Genomic DNA, 20,281 nt, shown 5'->3' on the forward strand with positions numbered 1-20,281 from the left:
AGTCCTGCCCCCATTGCAACTTTACACTACCAAAAATGCAGTTGTTAAACAAATTCACTCGCAGGAGTCAATGGAAGGGCAAAATAGTAGGCCCAGGAACAGATGGTAGGAGCCAGGAGTTCCAGAACAAGGCATACTTTAAAAATTAGGGTAAGAAAAGTACTTGAGATGTACTTTATCGCTTGAATTCTTTTATGAGACTTCAAGAGCTTATTCTCTGTCAAGCGCTCAAAATGTTCCTTGCTAAGAGGACTGTCTGCTTTCCCACACAAGTATTCGTAATGATCCCAGTGAGAAAATCCATCGTCTTCAAACCTCACCTCATTACTGAAATTTTCACAGTCTCCAGTACAACAAAAGACATGTACCATAATGCCACAGCCATTACAATGCTGCTGGCAGGAGGGAAGCTTTGTTATCTTATTCCTAACTACACAAACAGCATTTTATTTGGAACAGAATAGTGTTCTGTCCAAATCAATAAAACAGATCTTTCAAAAACAGAAGGCACCTACGGCCTCAACAGAAGCTTTTATGTAACAAAAGACATGCTGCATTTTAACACCAAAACATGACCTCAAGGAAGTGCGTGGCAAATCCTTTTGAAGAATTTCAAGTTCTGCATAGAACAGTCAGTACCAGTGCCATTGATGGACACACATTTCCAGAAACTCATTCCTATGAGAAAGTAGCCTCAAGTTCTGCATGAGGGGCCCTAGGCCCAGTGCAGGCTAACTGGCACTTCTAGTATAAAATGCAAGGCTGACACGCCAAAGGAGTCAACACCAAGCAAATTACATCTTCCACCATAGAGAAGCAGGGATGGGGGCAACTGCCTGTCTGTCATAGCCCTGCTTCTCAGACAAAGCATTCACTCTCATTACAAGACAATCAAAGCTGCGTATCATTTTAGTATTGATATTGACTATAATTTTGCATGAAGTGAGCTTTCCAAATCATTTTACTACCAAGTAGAATATGCCAGTCTACTGCTGCCAACAAATGTAGCTTAGCTGGGGCCTGTGTGGTACATGTAAACCTGCCAGCACTGCCATCCGAATTATGGCAGCCCCACTCCCACCCTGTGCATATTCAGTGTTAAGAGCATAGGTGCACAGGCCGGAAACTCCACTCAGCATTAATGCTGCTAGGCTACCCACCTCCAGTCCCCACAGGATCCAGTGGGGGGCAGAAGCCGGGCAGTGCTATGCAGAATTCCCGGCCTACATGTCTACTCTGTTTTTGCCAGTGCCACAACCTGAAAGATATGTTCCTGACATATCTGTATCAGTGTAGTATAGATGATGGGGGCAGTGAACAAAGGACAGGCAAGGAGGCATGGAGCATGCCCACCAACTATGAAATGGCAAGTAGTGGGTGTCATTATCCCCCCTTCAACCTGTCAATGGCAGCTCTACCTACCAAGCACTGCAGTGAAGAAGTTGCGGCCATAATTTATTGTGAGATGGGAGGGTTAGGAGACTACTCTTAGTCACCAGAGCTACCAAACCGGCCATAGATAACACAAGGATTGCTTGAAAAGTGCTGTACTTCCGCCTCATGCAAAGCTGGTAAGGTTAGTGCCAGGGAGAGGCATCTCTGACTTCCAAAATAATATTGCTGTTTTTAAAACAGAAGGAGTGGGGGGGGGGGGGTTTCAGAATCCAACGCTTCTTTTTACTTTTTCCTCCATCTTTCATTACGCACACTTCTCTCTTCATGATCGCATGAGATTTCAAAAGAACATGAAGGAGACAAGACTTCAGAATGCGCTTCAGCAAAAATTCTTCATAAGCAATGAAAGCAGGTATCTACACACAACTGGGTTATGCAACAGTGATTTGCCATGATGTGCAAGTAGATTTTGAAGACTGTCAGGCTGGTGTTTTACACAAGAACTGCTCCGATGCTAGGATCTTGATATATTTCGAGCATATATTCCAAGCACACGTTACTGGTAGGTATGCAAAAATCTGTTACATCATCATAAACTATTTTACATGTTTCAAAACAGGACTGCTCTTGAAACTGAAGTTCCCGGTTCTCATCTAGTTGCGCACAAGTGTTTCCTGGTGTTGTGGTAGCAACTATGGCAGCATCTGCCTCGCTCACTTCTCATAGAAGTACCACCTGTCCACTGGGTTTTAAAGGGAAAGAAATGGAAAAAGGAGACAAAAACTTTAGCATCATAATGTAACTTGGCAAAAATTCTTTATAAGGCATTGCAAATCACCATTTTAAAATGTGAAGCGAACTTCGTACATGCCAGTTATACATTGTTAATTTCCATATAATTTATCCTGGCTTTTGTTTTTAAAACTGGATGTTTTAGAAGCAGCTAGAGAGCAGGCAAACAAATGCTTGTGTCCTTTGTACAGGCAAGGAGACAGGTACAAGGCATTTGGCTACAAGGGCAGCTGCAAGCTTTGTGCCTGGAACTATGCCTTGAGCTTACATTGGACCATTTGCATACTAGAAAGACAGCCCTTCAACATTTACTGGTAACTCAGAACGTGAAAAGTTGCACTGGATGTAATTCCTGGGAAACTGGGTCATAAAGTGAGGGTTGTCAAATATTGGTGTTAGACCTCCTGTAAGCATTAACAGATCTTTCAGACGAGTGCAGTTTTACAGACACCTAAGGCACTGCATAATCACTTGTCAGAAGTGTTACACAAATGTTGAAGAATGCAGGAGCTCTAATACTGAATTGTTGGCTTTCCCTGGTCCAAGTCTTGCAAACAAGATATTTAGCTCTAATAGGGTAGTAGTTTAAATGTAAAGGTCAGTGCCATACAGGTGAGGATGCAGAATGAGAGCTCTTAACTGATGGTTCCCACTCTCCAAGAAAACACACACACACACACACACACACACACACTTCTCAAATTCACTCAGAATCAAGGTTACCTTCTGGTGGTATTGGATCGGCAGGACCGCTGGCAGGTGCCTAGGGGGAAAAAGAGGAGAGCATTAAACCCAGGATTCCTGCCAAATTTAAAAACTCAGTTTCTCTTTCACATCAGTACATAAGATTTTGCAAATAAGTGCAATAATTGTAATAAATTAAATGCCATACAGTTATTGCCCCTCCTGGTACTAACTGGATGAAAAACAGTAACTCTTCTGATGCTCCCAGTAAAACTATATATCTGAGGAGCTGGAACTTGAGACTAAAAAGATAACCCTTTCAAGTGCTGCCATTCTGATGTGGAGCTGGCATTCTGCAGTTGCTGCAGACCAACCCCAACCAGAATCAATGAGCTATTTCCCCACTCACATTTAACCAAATTCATTAGAATGTGCATTTTTGGTCATTATACTAGGCAGCATCCTTGCATTTCCCTAGATAATCAGCTAAAGAGCAGGGGGAGGCATTGCGGTTCACAGTGACAGCTTTCCATTCCTTGCATGAGCGCAGAGAAGGGAGGGAGGAAGAGTAGAAAATGTAGGCCTATGGGGGGGGGGGGAGAAGAGGAGGGGGGTGGAAGTACAGTGTGTTCTCTTTGCACAGGAAAAAAAGAAGAAGAAAGGAGCCAATACAGCCTGAACAGCCTTAGGACTAGTGAAGGAAGCTATGCCTCTCCTTAGCACTTGCATGGACGTTCTTATGAGGGCTTCCCATCATTTACAAAACATGGGTTTAGGAGGATATTTCTGCCCATGGTGTCAATGAAGTGGTATTACTGAAACATACGGTAGGGTGGGACCTGGAAATGGTATTAGCATTTTTTATAATTATCCAGGTAATCACTAATAGGCACAGGCTGCACTACTAATCAGATTAGACAGTCTCTTCTCTCAAAATGATGGCTGTGCAATAGGAGTCACCATCCCAGGAGCAGAAGATGCACAACATTCAGAACTGGGTGTAGGCTGTGCTTGAAATAAATAAAATATACACAACACCCAAGTTCTGTACCATGTAGAAGGCATAAAGCAAGCCTGCTTAATGTGCATCCCTTGTTCATGAGGATATAGCTAAATGAAATATTTGGGACATGGAAAGACCCACCTTTGGACCATGACAGGTTTTGCCAGGCACTTTTTTTTGCCCACCCAGACAGCCATCTTCTTTTAAATAAGTTGAACAGAAAGATTTCTAAGATGCTGAGTTCTGCAGCCAATGCCACATTTGGCGGCTTTTCCGCCTTTGCATGAAATGCACACAGCCATGCAAATTAGAACGGTGTCCTTACATGTCCTGGGCATAGAAATTAAACAGATCTGCTTACCTCTCCCACCGTAGCCCCTGCAGATGTTTGATCACAATGGCAAGGGCTGTCTGGCAAAGTTGTATTTGTGCTAGAAGAGAAAGTTCAGTTATAGAAGTAGCCACGTTTTCGCTCCATGCATATTTATTCAATATAAAAATACTGAGATATATTCCTAACCCTGACATATTTCAAAATGATGCCTGCATTACGAGTGCAAGTGCTAACAGTAACGTTTTTAGGCATCGGGCGAGCCCTATGATCACCCCTCTCATTTAATTCCATCTCTTTAAAAGCCCAAGACTGGAAGGAGAAGAGTAGCAACTTACCAGCAAATTTCTCCACCTGTTTTGTTATTTACTAGAGCCTTCCAGTAATCATGGGTGTCTCCGATAATCTTAATTGAAAAGTCCTATGAAACAGAGAACAGAACAAGTTCAGTGCCTCTTAATATCTGCAATGCAACAATGCCTTGTGTTTAATGCAACAAATACTTCCCTAGTCAAGAGAAAATCTAGGTAATAACTGCACAAGCCTGCATTATGTCCCATCCTAGTTTGTCAATGGCATTCTAGTATTAATCTGTCCATTTCATTATGTGCTGCATTCTCAAGGAACATGGAAACAATACATCTCCTTTTAAAAAATAATGTTGAAGTGGCACATTTCTGGGTGGCAACTAGTTTTTAACAAGGGCTGTACTTTGAAATGGCATAGGATGGAGGGCCAGCCAAAGTTTTGCAACGGTAAGACACAGACAAAGGGCTCTTCCAACTTGGCATGAACAGCAGCAGAGGTTTTGACTGACTCCTTCAGCCATTCCACTGCTCACTGCTGCTTATCAGTGTATTGATTTGAACACAGAAATGTTAAAAGAAGAAGATAAATGCTGCAGCTTCACCTCTAACCAAGTGGCAGGACAGAGAAATATAAATAAATGTGCTTGTTGAGCCACAACAGTCTCCAATGAAAAGAGAAAAACAAGAAATGAACAGTCAAGGTTTATCAAGAAATAAATATTATACAACCTAACAGATGAGAAAGGGAATTAAAAGCACTTTGCCTATGTCTTTCAATGAGAGAATGGCTGAGCTGTTACAAGTGTTGGGGTGTGTGTGTGTGTGTAAACAAACATATGACAGAATACAGTGGTACCTCCGGTTAAGTACTTAATTCGTTCCGTTCTTAACTTGAAACTGTTCTTAACCTGAAGCACCACTTTAGCTAATGGGGCCTCCTGCTGCTGCCGCGCCGCCGGAGCATGATTTCTGTTCTCATCCTGAAGCAAAGTTCTTAACCCGAGGTACTATTTCTGGGTTAGCGGAGTCTAACCTGAAGCATATGTAACCTGAAGCATATGTAACCCGAGGTACCACTGTATGTACATTTGTCTGTTTAATAGGTTTTTAACTTTCAGCTAAAGGAAATGAAGCACTCATCAGGAGCTACTTTCCCCACAGAACGAAGCATGAAGAACTCTGGCTCCCCATGATATTGTCAATTACCGAAAAGGAGTTGGTGCTGACAGGGAACGCCATTTTACTGTGAAAGAGGCTAGGCATTCTTTCGGGCATTGACGGATATCCATCAGGATGCAAACATACCTTGTCTTTAAATTCTCCATTGAATGCAAATTGGTTTTCCGGCTTCCCGTCAGGTACTTTGTATCTTCTAAACCAGTCCACTGTCGCTTCTAAATAGCCAGGCTTCAACGTCCTGACATCATTAATATCTTATAAATAAAAATAAGAACCATGCCTTCAGAACCCAGTTACGAGAATTAGTTACAGGACACTAAAAGGACATGCCTTAGATTCAAGAACATGCTTTACCCCCTCAACCCTGCCACCATATCCATTTTCCTGCCTAGTTGGCAATTGTTCTAATGTGGATTAAAGGTTTGCCGAGAGCCTGCAAACAGATACAAGAACCTAGATAGATAGAACCTATCACGGGCACTTTTTTTTTCTGAACCACAGCCAAGATCTACAACTTAGCACAGCATTATTCTTATCTTTCTCAGTGGACTCTTGTTGCAAGGGCAAAGTTGGCAACCCCACTAGAAATCCACCCCTATATAGGGAAGAGGTGAATCTAAGAACTCCCACCAAACTGAAAAAACAACCAACCCATTGCCTTAACTGGTGTGTAGAAAGTCGAGAGGAAATCACATGCAGTGAAGAATAATTCAAAACTAGGCTTGTGTTTTATAAAGGTACTATTTCTTGTGTAAACACAGAGACCTGGCAGTTTTCCTATCCATGACTCATAAAATATGCCGACTTAGGAAGTTCTGACCACACCTTAGGCTCCATCTAGGCACAGGCTCCAACTACACCACGGGAGAAATCTTCCTGCTCTTTGTAACTGGGTCTCCAAACTACAGATAAACTCCACATAGCAAAGTCTCAATACATTGCTTGCACTTCCTTCTGTAAACAAAGCAACTGTTGTTTCTGGCACTTAACACACTCTCATTACTATTACTAAATTTATTAGTCTTTTTTTTTTGCCCCAGGAAACTTAAAGCAACTTAGAAAACAACAGTGTTTGGTCCAAATATTTATTGCTCATGCTACAACCAGTAGTATAAGTTTCACCTCTTCTAAATGAAGTGGAACCTACAAAACTTTGATTTACTCAAGACTTCAGTCCCTTCAAGGCAAGTAGGATTACCATTATTACCAACCATTATTACCATCCATCCATGAGATTTGTGCAGTAGTGATGTTAGCGTCCTGCTAAAGGTTTGTTAACAACCTGCTACATATTCCATGGATCTAGGAATACATTGTTCTAGAGACATAAACAGCATCATATTACCTGTGCTCTACACAGATCTCACCTTTCCTTGCTGGGCATTTGAAGGGAGAGGAAGGAAAGTTCTGATCACTTCAGCGCTACTTACTGTTCAATTTAGCAGCATCGGGGTCTTCAGTGTTGATTGCGATGACCTTCCAGTCTGTTTCAGCCTCATCAATCAATGCCAGAACACCCAGCACTTTCACTTTAATTATTTCTCCTCTGCTACACACCTGATCGAGTAGATGTTCCTCATTAATAAGATGGAAAGACTGAACAAACAATTCAAATAAGCCGTAATCGTTAAGTACTGTAGTATCTCTCACCGATTGCTCAGCAATAGGCCTGAACCACTTATTCTGCCTAAACCAGAGACAAACACTCACCAACCAAGATATTTGTGAGTTGGTGTAAAGTTTTCCCAAGGAGCTCATCTTTCATATTTTTATTTTCAGATTAAAGGTATAACTACAGATGTTTGTAGAGAGACTGAGAATATGGGAGATAAAAAAGTCTGATGTTTCACATGTCATATTAATTATAATTGTATCAAAAAATTTTGAGGGCTAACTCAGGGGTAACGGTTTTAAGACAATACCGCAGCATGAGTCTAACTTATCTTGGCATCTATTACCGTATTTTTTGCTCTATAAGACTCACTTTTTCCCTCCTAAAAAGTAAGGGGAAATGTGTGTGCGTCTTATGGAGCAAATGCAGGCTGCTCAGCTACCCCAGAAGCCAGAACAGCAAGAGGGATTGCTGCTTTCACTGCGCAGCGATCCCTCTTGCTGTTCTGGCTTCTGAGATTCAGAATATTTTTTTTCTTGTTTTCTTCCTCCAAAAAATAGGTGCGTCTTGTGGTCTGGTGCGTCTTATAGAGCGAAAAATACGGTAAATAGTATTTAGAGTCCGTGTAGAAATGTAAGCCTTGGCATTTATTTTAGCCTCACTCTTTACAAACTTTTCTCTGCGTAGCAATGCAGGCATATGTTCCAGCTGAGAAGAGCATTTCCTGACTAAGTAAGTTGTAGTCCGTTTAAGCTGATGTCACAATAATTCCGTTTTATGGTACCATAGGACTCTGTTTCTGCTACCAAAACAGATACATTCTAGAATCCATTATGAACTCTATATTAAATCAGTTGAAGCAAACAGACCCACTTTAACAAGCCCTTAATACATTTCCAGTATGGTTGTATATGCAGAACAAGTTACCTACCGCTGATTTAAACTCATTGCAACCTTACCATGCCTTGATGCAAAATTATAATGCCCAATGTTTGCACAGGGCAACTAGCTGAAAAGTCCGGTTCAGCAAGACATTCAGGCGTAAAGTTTCACCAATGTGGACAAAAAGAGAGAGATTGAAACAACAGTTTACAGCTCTAAACACAGACCACCACCACTTCAAAAAACACACTACCTTGCTTCCAATTTCGCAAACGTCAATTGGATCATTATCTCCACAGCAGCTGGTATTTTCATCTTTATGCTCTGGGTCTTCCCATGTCTTGAAAAAGAAGAAGAGGTTATATGTAGCACACATACACACACACACACAGAGTTACTTTGCTAATGGGCTGCTTATACGGCATTTGCAGTTTTACGTCTTTTAAAAAGTATTTTCTCTTGAAATGCTCTTTAGGCAGCCAACTTTGTCCACTGACAGCCTCAAGGGTATGGCTGGTGGCTGTGATATATTTCTTACAAGAAAATTCAGGAATCAGAGGAAGGAGTCTGCTTTTCCTAGCTGAATCTAGGCCATTTGTTTGACACTTAACCAAATCCACAAAGCACTGCATCTTTCTGCATATGAAAGGAGCAGGGAAATTTTTAGATCAGTTATGAAACCTCAACTTGCCGTTAGATTTGTTGCATTAACCAGAACACGCTCGCATAAATTCAAGTTGAAGAGACTTCCACGTGCGTGCATTTAGCTACCTTACACAGAAATATGGATGTGTTGATAACACATGCCAGAGGGAAGTTGCCATTCAGACTGCTTTAATAGAAATTGACCTAACTTCCTTCCAGGTCAGAAGCAGAGTTATTAAAACCCCGGCAAGGGCAGGGCTCCGGAACAGCTTACATAATGATGCCTTGGCATCCCTTATGCTGGCCATCTAAAGTTTAGCTGGAACAAATGCTGCCAATTTGGAAAGTAGAAGTTACCTCAATACATGTTTAAGATTTAAAAAATAAATATAAAAATCTTTGAAATGATTGAAGACAAGAATACATGATTGGGCAGAGGAAGTCTGAGTAGTTCTGTGGTCAGAGGGAACTCAGAGTAGGACAGGTCTGAAGTCTAATTCAGAAAAGGTGGAAGAACTGTAACCACAATGCCAACTGGGGCAGGAGGAAGTGTCTGACAGTATGTTGTAGCCTCTGTACCACATGAAATAGAGGATTGATCAGTGAGGTACAACAAACTGACAAAGGGAGGGACTGATGCCAGCTAGAAAACAAGTACTGGAATTGAATTAGCGGAAGTAGGGAAAAGAGAGTTAGTATTACAGAGATAAAACTATAACAGCACAGCTTCCATAGCAAGCTCTCACTTTCTTCTTCTTAAAAAGTCTGGTTAGTGCACTGGAATGCCATGTTTCTAAAGTCTTAATCATATGCATTCATTATCCCCTGTGACTTGTGCTGGCTTTTTCAGGGTTTAATACAGGCAGTGACCGTTTCAGGTATGTCTGATATGTGCACGATCACACCTGCTCACATTGTGCCAAACCTGGAAGTGGCCCCAAAATGGGGTCTTTGCAAGCTTTTTCGATTGTGTTTCAAATACACACAATTCCATTTAAATGTGCGGGGTGTGTTGAAATGCAACACCTACGTAAATTGTGTACTTTTCAAGATGACCCTGACATGCGAATTGTGATCTGCAAAGCCAACTGGTTCAGTTGCAGCACAATCAGCTTCCTTGTTTACAACATAGACTGTACTCTCACTTTTCTCCTGAGATTTTGCCACCCTGTTGTCCATGCAATAGTTACATGTTCCTCCTCATTAGTGTTTTGCTCTTGCTATAATGTTGCTTTGCTAACATGTTTGCACAGAAACATAGTACTTCCAGGGGCAGCCTAATGAACAGTTATGCTCAGCAGTTAAAAGACCTCTGAAAATAAAGAAAGCTAGACAAATACCTGTGGAATAGCACCGTAATTCCAGATGTATCCCTTGTGGGGAAAGACATTAGCGACATAACGTAGTTTTCCTTTCTTCACATCCTGCTTAATTGGGTTTAGAGGATCTTTGGTTGCAATCTGAAACAGAATTAGTTTAAGTTTAGTATTAACAGAAGAATGTGCAAGCAATCCAATTTTAGGACGGTATTTCTCCTAAAGGTGCTTCAATTCACATTTTCAAAGTACCGTATTTTTCACTCCGTAAGACGCACTTTTTTCCTCCTATAAAGTAAGGGGAAATGTGAGTGCGTCTTATGGAGTGAATGGCGCCGCGCAGAGAGGTAGAGCTGCGCAGCGCCCCTTCAGCAAAGCGGGAGGAGGAACGGAGCCCCTTCTGTTCCTCCTCCCGCTTCGCTGAAGGGGTGCTGCGCAGCTCTCCTTATCTGCGCAGCGCCCCTTCAGCAAGGCGCCTGTCCTGGAAGCCGGAAGGGACTTCTTTTGTTCCTTCTCCAGCTTCGCTTGAAGGGGCGCCTCCTTCGCAGGAGAGGTGCTGCGCAGAGAGGAGAACACCGCAGCGCCCCTTCAGCAACGTGCCTGTCCTGGCTTCTGCCTTAGCCTCTTGCGGGCAGGGGGAGCCTTCATCCCGCTGCCCTGAAGAGGCTGGGCGCGTTATCCCAGAAGGCAGAACAGCCACACAGTATCCCAGAAGCGAGATCCCTCTTGCTGTTCTGGGTTCTGGGATCCAAAATCTTTTTTTCTTGTTTCCTCTCCCCAAAACTAGGTGCGTCTTATTGTCTATAGAGCAAAAAATACGGTAAATTAAATATCCAAATTGACAGCAACCATGAAAACTCAGAAGTCCAATAGGGCTTGCTCACGAATTGTGTGCAGTCCTGCAGATTTAGAATAGCTGCCCATTTCTTTACTACTAACTAATCAGGAAATTTCAAATTTCAGAGAGGCTGACGCAGAATGGCTTTATCTTTCACGGATAAGCTGATTTTAATGAAGAGGCAGACACCAAGCCAGGAACTACCGCTTTCCAAATATAGAATGCCATTACCTCCATCTTAGCATTGGTCCATCGAGGTATTTCCACAACCATGTTGAACACATCCTGAAAAGAATAAGAAACCAGAGAGGTATATACCATATCCATGTGAATCTAGAATTGAACTTTTGTTTATTAAAAATATAACTGTCTAGATAATAGATCTTAAATAAAAATAGCAAAGCCATCGGGATTCAAGTAATTCCCTCCCCCCCCCCCAAGGGCTGCAATAAAGGAATGGGGTGAAAACTATAAAGCTTTCATGCATTCATCAGTGGGGGAGACAATTTTGTCTTTTGAGTCTTTCAATCCATAATGGAAGCAAAAAAGACCACCTGGTATTTCGTTGCATAACTTGATATTTAATGGAGACCATTACGCAAGAGACTATTGCACAGATGCAAGAACACAATCAAAAGTTCAATGATTGAAGATCACTATCATGCTAATGCATTTTGCTTTCAACTGCAGGTTAAGATTTTACATGTCCAGATTTTCTTTTAATTTTTTAAAAATAAACTGCATTTACATAGCAGCCGCAGAAGAGCAAATTCCACCCTGGCAGAAGAAAGAATAACATCATTTAGGATTATCCAATGAATACAGGAATGAGCAACCTGGCTGGCATGAAGTATCAGAGACACTTCTCACAACAATTATTTCAAATGTGCCTTTTTTTTAAAGCTAGAATTCCGACAGGCATTTTGAGACCTGCAAAGGAACCTCGCACTGCAAATCCTATACAGGTCTACTCAGAAGCACAATGGGGGTTACTCTTAAGTATGTGGAATTCTGGACTAAAAGCCTTTATTAGGTAAACACATCACGCCCACAAATACCTAGCTCGTATCTCAGAAAATTATCTAATCAGACTTCAGTTTCCTAACACCGTTCGAAGAGTGAATTGGCTTCAATTTTATCAACAACCTACTTTGAGAACGAGGTGGGAGGGGACACCCCTTCTTCCTTCAGAAGGAAAAATAGCTTCTTAAGAAAACAGAATTAAATGTGCTAAAAATTATGCAGGCATGAGTCAAGTGGATTGGAACCACCATGGAGCCTTGAGGCAGTATCCAAGGCTCCTGTTCCCCTAACACAAGAGATTTGTACTAGCGTAATACAACTTTCCCCTTCTGTCCCCTGCAGCTCTCAAAATCAGCTCCAGAGGCTTGAAGGACCCTTTGGGGAAGGTTTTGTGGAGTGCACGGGGGGAAGGAAAGGAAACAGAAGCACAACCACATCAGCAAAACGCCACTGGTACTGCTCTGGATGCAGCCCATATAAATTACAAACCAGCCTGCAAGTATATTAAAATAATAATGGAAATATTTATGACAGAAGCCCAGACAGTTCTGTAGCTATTTCCTGAGGCAGAGAGAGCCCCTCACCCTTTTCATACATAAACATAAGCAGCATTCCAGTTTGCCATGCCCTGGGAAGCACGGAAAGGTACAACGAGGCCATATACATTTAAAATACGACGAGGGCAGCAGCCCAGGTGCTGATAAATTTAGAACCTCTCCAATCCTCTCAAGATCTTAAGAATACGAGGATTAGGAGCAAGAGCTGTAGACAAGACTGGGTAATGTAACCTTTTGCCCTAAACTGGACTCCCTATCTGGGCTGCTACTGAAGCTGTGGAGAACCCAGGAGAATAACGAGGAGAGCCATCCCTGCAATAAAAACAAAGAGAAGCGAAGTCTGAGAATCAGTACTGCATTGTATTGTTTAGCTTCTGGGACAATAAAATGTCTGCTTATTCTTACTAACTTTTATACCTGTGTCTCGAACAGATAAGCAAGGGGTATAGCACCTTCAAATAGGCAGGGTCTCATTGCGCACAAATCCGTTCTGGATTCTTAAAAAACAACCACATGAAGCCCCTGCCTCTACTCCTTGCTCCACTGATGGCAGTGGCTGAATTTGCGGGGTTGTTTTCAGCTGTATTTGAGGACTTTATAACTGAAGATGGAATATAGTGGACAAGGGATACCATGCCTCAAGTGACAGCCAAATCCCATTCCTTCTGTTGCAAGAGTTATCGCTTGCCACATGAGGTAAATTGTGCCCAAGAGCACCATTTACAGTCGCCATTAGTTATCCGATTTGTACATGCCTAAAATTAGCCAAGATTCTACTTAAACTTAAGTTCTCCTTTCAATTCTAGTTTTCAACCCTGCTATTCCTTTTGCCCCCCTCAGACCTTGGCTTTTACTCTAAGGCAATGTCAATGAGATTAGATTTCCATTCTACTGTTTTATAAACTAAGCTGGTTGCGTGCGCACACACACACAGAAAAACCACAGGGTCATTCATGCAAAATAGTTTACAGTGTTTTTCTTGTTAATGCTGCTCTGACTGTTGCTAACTAATTTGGGTTTCTTTAATAGTGAGCTTTAAAAATTTGGTACAATTATGTGCTGCTCTTGTTTTGTTAGCCAACCTGGAGTTTTGATATTTATAGCCCAAAATTTGAATCGTAATGATTTTTTAAAAATGTGTCATGACCTGACAATTTGGGCTGCCCAAATAAGACAACACTATTTAACTTTACAGTATTTCCCGAAGCCAACATGTGAAGATTTCACTGCATCAAGTTATGCCTCTAGGCCTACTTGGAAACAAAAAAGTGCTGGAACAACAAAAGCTATAGAAAATGTGAAACAAACATTGTTCCATTTCAGACTTAATGCTCTTGATCCAAAAAACTATAGTTAAGACCTGATTCAACCCTGATCTGCTTTAATGCCCATAATATATGTAGTGGTGCATTACATTTATAGAGCATGATCTTTTTGTCTTTGTCCACTGTTGCAATATTATTCTGTCTGGTTTTTTCCCTTGTATCAGCAATACAAAAATTTAAACTGTTTTAAACTGCGTTTTCACAGACACACCATACAGCACCTAAATGAAGCATGTGGACCACTGGTGAAGAAGAAGAAGAAGAAGAAGAAGAAGAAGAAGAAGAAGAAGAAGTAGTAGTAGTAGTAGTAGTTTGGATTTGATATCCCGCTTTATCACTACCCAAAGGAGTCTCAAAGTGGCTAACATTCTCCTTTCCCTTCCTCCCCCACAACAAACACTCTGTGAGGTGAGTGGGGCTGAGAGACTTCAAGGAAGTGTGACTGGCCCAAGGTCACCCAGCAGCTGCAGGTGGAGGAGCAGAGACGCGAACCCGGTTCCCCAGATTACGAGTCTACCGCTCTTAACCACTACACCACACTGGTGGTCTGTGGACCAGTTTAGAAACCTCTGTTCTACAGCTGAAAAGAGAAAAGTGAGCACTGGGCTGAAGCAGGCACTAATGACTAGTGAACAATGGTAGTAAAGGGAAAGTTGCACCCCTGCATCCCAACTTAAGAACAAAAATTAATTTACATGCACATGCTATGTTAAAGATTATTCCGCCCTTCGTGTCAAGTTTTACTTAAGTAACATTGGTTAATAAAGCCAAGGCAGTTGCCTTAAGTTGTCAAGCACGGATCCGAAATTAGGTTGAAGTTGCTTTGAACACGCACACAGCTTGTCCCCTGTTAAGAATAAGCAACTCTACATCGAGTGACTGGGTCACCTTTATGCAGTCTGCAGGGTGAATCCCCACAAAGTTCTGCTCAGTATGACCGCGAGCCTTACCTTGCGAGCATCTGGATGTATCGGAATGTCATGGAACGGAGAAATGTACTGTCCCTTATGGTTTTCTGAAAAACAAAGGAAATGTCCAAGTTTTTGATTATCTTTAATGCATGCAGTAGTAAAATAAAGCTGACAAAGTACCAGGGATAGAAAGTTTAAAGAATGTGAATGTATATAAACAAAGACAAGTTGGCACAGTCCTGTCAATTGGGTTTTGTTCCAATGAAATCACTGCAACAGCAAGTGTGCTGCCGAGTTCCTACCAGCCCTAGTTTCTCAGAAGACAGCACTAAATGTGATAGCGGTTCGTCACAGATTACCCCCACCATCCATGTGCAGCTTGAAGCTCCCATCGCTAACAGCAGTGCTTCAGATAGCCTATGCAGTCTCCAAGGCACTTCCACAGTAGTCAGAGATACCTGTAGACTGTGACCTGCAACAGCCAGGTAGCCAAGCCCAGGTAGCTAGCCCTTTTTGCTGCTGCTTCTGTGCTCCAGCATAGTGTGTTCAGTTTTACGAGGTATCTCAGAAGGCGTTCTCCCTGAAGTGCAAACTATGGGAGCCTCTGAAAACAGCAAAACCTGTACAAGGAAGCGGACTCCAGCTTTATCAAATGACAACTGAGGCCGATATGAAGTTGCCCTGAAATGGTTTAGCTTATATCTCCAAAGATGAACAAAATGATTTCCTACACATCATATTGCACAATGAGAAGAGTACTTGGATAGATGTCAGTAGATGTCACGATCCCATTACTTTTAGACCCCCCTACACACCTACATGGCATTTCTCCAAGGAAATTATCACACACAGCAACACAGTGCATGTGTGTGTGTGTGTGTCATGGACTGGGTAGGGGGGAGAGAACTGCAGCCATGTGCGCTGCACCCTTTTCCTGCACCTTTCCACCCAAGCAGAACCTTTCCCTCTCATTGGGGGAGCTGGCGGGGGTGGGAAAGACCCAAATAATTGCCCCCATGCACACGTTTGCTATATTTACCCACACACAAGTATTGCCATGGAAAATTTGCTCCCTTATGGCATTGCACACTCCTGAAAAGAGGACCTAGTAAGTTGCATGTGGGTTTAGGGTCACAGCTCAGCAGCAGAGAACATGTTGTGCAAGAAGTCCTCTAGTGCAAATGGCACTGGGCAACAGGACTTTAAAAACAAACAAACTGACTAGGTCACTGGAGTCTCCTTTGCCAAGACTCGAAGGTGGCCAGTTCCCTGGTAGCCTGTGATGAGAAAAACCTGGACCTATCCATTTGTCCAAACTTATTAGCTGAGGTACGTCTGGACTCAGAGGCTCATTTAATTTTGGACTCATGGCTTTCCTGGATTAACAGGCAAGGTTAACTGCCAGCAAGCCAAGCCGGGCTTCCACTAGAATGGATGACAGCAGGGTAGATACCTTCATGTACTTAAGTCACTTTAGGAAAAAGTTTTTCCCCAGCAGTCGCCAGAAACAAACTGCAAGTTGCATTTCTCAATCTAGAAGAGTATGCATCTTGGAGCATTACCTTAAAAAGGAATCTCCAGTCAAGGCATGGGATCTAGCACACCTTGTCTCAGTGTCTGCACAAATTGCTCCCATCAATGCCTCTTTTTAAATGGCTGGTGCCCTGCTTTGGTATTCTAATTAGTCCTAATAAAGATATTGTCTGGGTGTGGACTTAGGAGCCTCAAGTAAAAAGCATGGTAGTCTCTCACTCCAGTGGACCTGTTTTATGATTCAGTTTTTTCAGCTTACCAGGAACATCAGTTAAGAAAACTTTGGATAATCGTCATTTCTTTGTGCAGCAAAAACTGAAGCTGTTTTGAGGTGGAGCACTACCAGGAAGAAATGAAAATCGCCTTAAAGGATTATACTGCAGGAGGCTTTTCATTTTACAGCCACCTTCACTGCCCATATCTGACAGTCTGGTTCAGACTTTAAACCCAACAGCTGTTTGCTCAATGGGGGAGGGTTAGAGGAGAACAGCGCACCAGGAGCTCACCTGCCAGTTATTGGGGCACCAGGGAAGGCAAGAAATTTCAAAACAGCCAGTGGAAAGCCAGCAAGCAACTCTGAGCATATACAAAGAGTACTTAAGTACACTTAACTATTCTGAAAGGTGAGGGTAGATGGAGCCAGGTGTGCTACCTTTGTAATCTCCAAACCACCTGGGTCAAATGACATAGCAAGTCAGACTCCAGCTTGTTTCATTTGTGGCACAGCAGCAAGAAAGGACTGCCTTAGGAATGTCTGAGTCGCATGCTGCTCAGTTAACATTACACCATAGTTTAAAAACAAACTATGGTTAATGTGACATGCAAACTAGGCCATAGCCACTTAATAGGGCATTACATGGACAGTTAACGCCATGATCAGTCATCCTAAACCTCACCACACACACAACTTTTATGACAGCATCAGTCCCATTCTAGTACCTTGGGCAAGGACTTTCTCTTTCTCCATATATCAAGTTCTCTGTCACAGCATTCAAGGGCAGCTGTATCTCGCACTTTCATTTCCTTCCAATTGCTTCCCTTCCCCCATCTTCTCTCCTCCTTCAGAATAGCTAAATGCTTTCAAAAGTGCTCTTCTCACGCACTAAATGTATTGTATGCTATATTCCATGTATTTGTTGTTCTATTTTCTGTATCGCATCCTTCTGGAGTCAAAAGTAAGGGTTGGTAACTGGGGCTTAGCAAAGAATCACAGAAGTGGGGAAATCTCCACTGCCATTCTATAATAATAGGTTGTGATTTCATGGCTGGAGCAGCCATCCCTGAAAGTCCACATGGGAAGACAGGTGTGTTTGTATACAAGAGTTTGGAGGGGCACTGAATTCAGGTGATGCACCCAACCCCAATTCCCCGTCCCAGCCCTAGATTTAAGGGTGACTGGGATTGCAGGAACACACACCCATGCGCCAAGCCTAATCCACCACCCCACCCCAAATATTAGGCCTTGGAGAAGCAGGGAAACTCCCATGGCAGCATGACGGCAGTGCTGGTGCATTTGGGATCCTTTCCCCTTCTCTCTTGTGAAAAATCCCTGCAGAGCTATATAAAAGCTCTCTGGACAGGCTCGTTTCACGCTGACACAGCGGGCTGGCACCAGGCTACCCACGAGGGGAAACTGCAGCAGCGTCCGCAAACCCCTTGGCGCACGCTCCGGCGCTGCACGAGCCTCACAACAACCCTGCGAGGGAGGGACCCGCGTTAGCGCCTCTGTCCCAGATAACCAGCCGCTTGCAGGGGCGCAAAACGCAAACTCGCCCCAGGGGGCTGCCGAGAAGCCCTTTCCCTGACTGCGCCGCCAAGTTGGACATTGCAATGGCAGCTTTTTCAAAAAGCAGAGCGCCATGGAAAGGATTCAGGATCGAGCCTCGCCGTCTATCAAAGCAATTACATGACACGATTCCAGAAGCGGAGGAGAAGGCGTCGAGGAGCAAACGGAGCCCGGCTGCGGCTTTTTCCTAGGCTGCCTGTCTGCCCCACAAATGCCCTCCCGAGGGGCGCGCTCGCCTCGCTCTTTCATTCATCTCCCGCCCTGCGCGCTCGCGGGCGCCCCGCGCCCCGAGCTTCTCCCGCAGCCCCTCGGCTAAGCCCGCCCGGCTCCCCCGGGGGAGAACTCACTGAAGAACAGCCGGTAGCCGAGGCTGTTGGGGCAGCCGCGCTCCTCCACGCTGTAGCTGGCCATGCTGCGCCCTACCGGCTCGACCGACCGACAGCAAAAGGAGAGCTCCTCGCTGCTGCTCCTCCTCCCTCGAGGCGGCCTCTTATTAGCCGACGGCACGCCCTCCCAGCCGCTTCCCCCGCACTGCGCAGGCGCGCGGCCTCTCCCCTCCCTGCGCTCCTCCGAGTTTCATCATCCTTCCCACGCCGCGTCGGGCTCGGCCCCGCACTGCGCATGCCCCGTAGTGAAGAAACAACGTCCCGCCCCCTCGCAGTTCTCCCCGCCCCTCCGCTTTTTCTTCAGCAAATTTGATTTGGGGCACCTTTGACACCTTAAACGCTGCTTCACTGGGAGTAACCCCGTTGAGTTGCTTCTGGATAGGCAAAGCCTTAGGTGCCACCAAACACTTTGCTGAGCTGGTTTGTTGCTGCTGCTGCAGGGGAATTAAGAGGGCTAATTCTGTGGAAATAATAAATAATAACAATCACCGAGATTGGAGAAAGTCTGAGGTTTCCCCAAACTTGGGTCTCCAGCTGTTTTTGGACTACAACTCCCATCTTCCCGAGGGATGATGGGAACTATAGTCCAAAAACAGATTGAGAGTGTGGGAAACACTGGTCTAGTCTCCCAATTGTATATTCCTCCCCTAAAGAAATTATCTTTATTGGGTTACGCCAAATTCTATATGGCAGCGCTATCCAAAAGGCAATCTTAAACCTCAGTAACACCCCCCCCCCAAAAAATAATCTCTGGCAATATGGGGGGATATGAAGCCTGGACTGGACTGCAGAGTGGCTGTTCTTTCCCAGCCCCACGCCTGAACAAAACCCACCATCCTTTCCTTTCCCCTTTTTGCAATACAAAAACGTCATAACTCATTTTTCATTCCTTGCTATGTAAAAAGAAGCCTGCTGGATCAGGCCGAAGAGCCATCGACTCCAGCATCTGGCTATCACAGTGGCCCACCAGATGCTTATGAGAACCCCCCAAATCCAAGGGACAAATGATGAGTGTTGTAAAAGTGCTAGCAGTTTTATTGCTGGACAGCTAGGAGTGTTGCTTACAGAGGTTTGAATCACAGAACTGGCCAGGGACCCTGAGGGTCATCTAGTCCAACGCCCTGCAATTCAGGAATCTCAACTAAAGCATCCATGACAGGTGGCCATCCAACCTTTGCCTAAAACCTCCAAGGAAGGAGAGCCCAACACCTTCTGAGGGAGTCCTTTCCACTTTTTTTTTTAGTCCTTTCCACTGTTGAACAGTTCTTGGTGCCAGAAAGTTCTTCCTGCTGCTGTTTAGTTAGAATCTCCTTTCTTGTAACCTAAAGCCATTGGTTCGGATCCTACCCTTCAGAGCAGCAGAAAGCAAGCTTATGCATGGTAGGTTTCTGGATGAAACATCGGCTCTGGATCCATTCCAGTCTGGCTTCCGCGCTGGTCATGGGACCGAGACGGCTCTGGTCGCCCTAACAGATGATCTCCGCAGGCAGCTGGATCGAGGCGGGTCGGGGCTGTTGATTCTTTTAGATCTATCAGCAGCCTTCGACATGGTCGATCACGAACTCCTGGACCACCGCCTTGCCGACGTGGGGATCCAGGGCACAGTCCTTCAATGGCTGCGCTCGTTTCTCTCTGGTCGGGGAGAGAGGGTGGCGCTTGGGGGGGAATTGTCATCGCGCCACTCCTTGGTGTGTGGAGTGCCCCAGGGTGCGATACTCTCCCCGATGCTTTTTAACATCTTTATGCGCCCCCTCGCCCAGCTTGTCCGGAGTTTT

At 44.0% G+C, this 20,281-nt stretch overlaps 1 protein-coding gene across 5 annotated transcripts; it reads right to left on the minus strand.

The window, feature by feature from the left end:
• Positions 1-1,768: 1,768 nt before the first annotated feature.
• PPA1 (inorganic pyrophosphatase 1) lies at positions 1,769-18,739 on the minus strand. 5 transcript variants are annotated; one of them, XM_083441458.1, is made up of 12 exons: positions 18,468-18,660; positions 14,841-14,905; positions 12,797-12,877; positions 11,217-11,270; positions 10,172-10,291; positions 8,440-8,526; positions 7,123-7,249; positions 5,819-5,946; positions 4,544-4,626; positions 4,236-4,305; positions 2,911-2,950; positions 1,769-2,137 (listed from the first exon to the last, which is right to left on the minus strand). In XM_083441458.1, the coding sequence occupies exons 1-12, from the start codon at positions 18,529-18,531 to the stop codon at positions 2,109-2,111; spliced, it is 948 nt and encodes a 315-aa protein (XP_083297584.1). In that variant the 5' UTR covers positions 18,532-18,660; the 3' UTR covers positions 1,769-2,108. The 5 variants fall into 5 exon arrangements, with proteins under 5 accessions (XP_083297584.1, XP_083297587.1, XP_083297585.1 ...); XM_083441461.1 differs by having other exon boundaries at positions 11,217-12,188; positions 12,257-12,877; positions 18,468-18,643; XM_083441459.1 differs by lacking the exon at positions 12,797-12,877 and having other exon boundaries at positions 18,468-18,739.
• Between the last annotated feature and the right edge of the window lie 1,542 nt (positions 18,740-20,281).

The sequence above is a fragment of the Podarcis tiliguerta genome (genome assembly GCF_965153285.1).
Source record: "Podarcis tiliguerta genome assembly, chromosome: 5".
NCBI classification, from domain to species: Eukaryota; Metazoa; Chordata; class Lepidosauria; order Squamata; family Lacertidae; genus Podarcis; species Podarcis tiliguerta.

Coding starts and splice junctions, on each gene's coding strand:
- PPA1 (XM_083441458.1), bottom strand. CDS start 18,531: ATGGCCAGCTACAGCGTGGAGGAGCGCGGCTGCCCCAACAGCCTCGGC. Junction 10,292..11,216: donor GGACCAATGCTAAGATGGAG/GTAATGGCATTC, acceptor ATTCTGTTTCAG/ATTGCAACCAAAGATCCTCT. Junction 2,138..2,910: donor CGATCCAATACCACCAGAAG/GTAACCTTGATT, acceptor TTTAAAACCCAG/TGGACAGGTGGTACTTCTAT.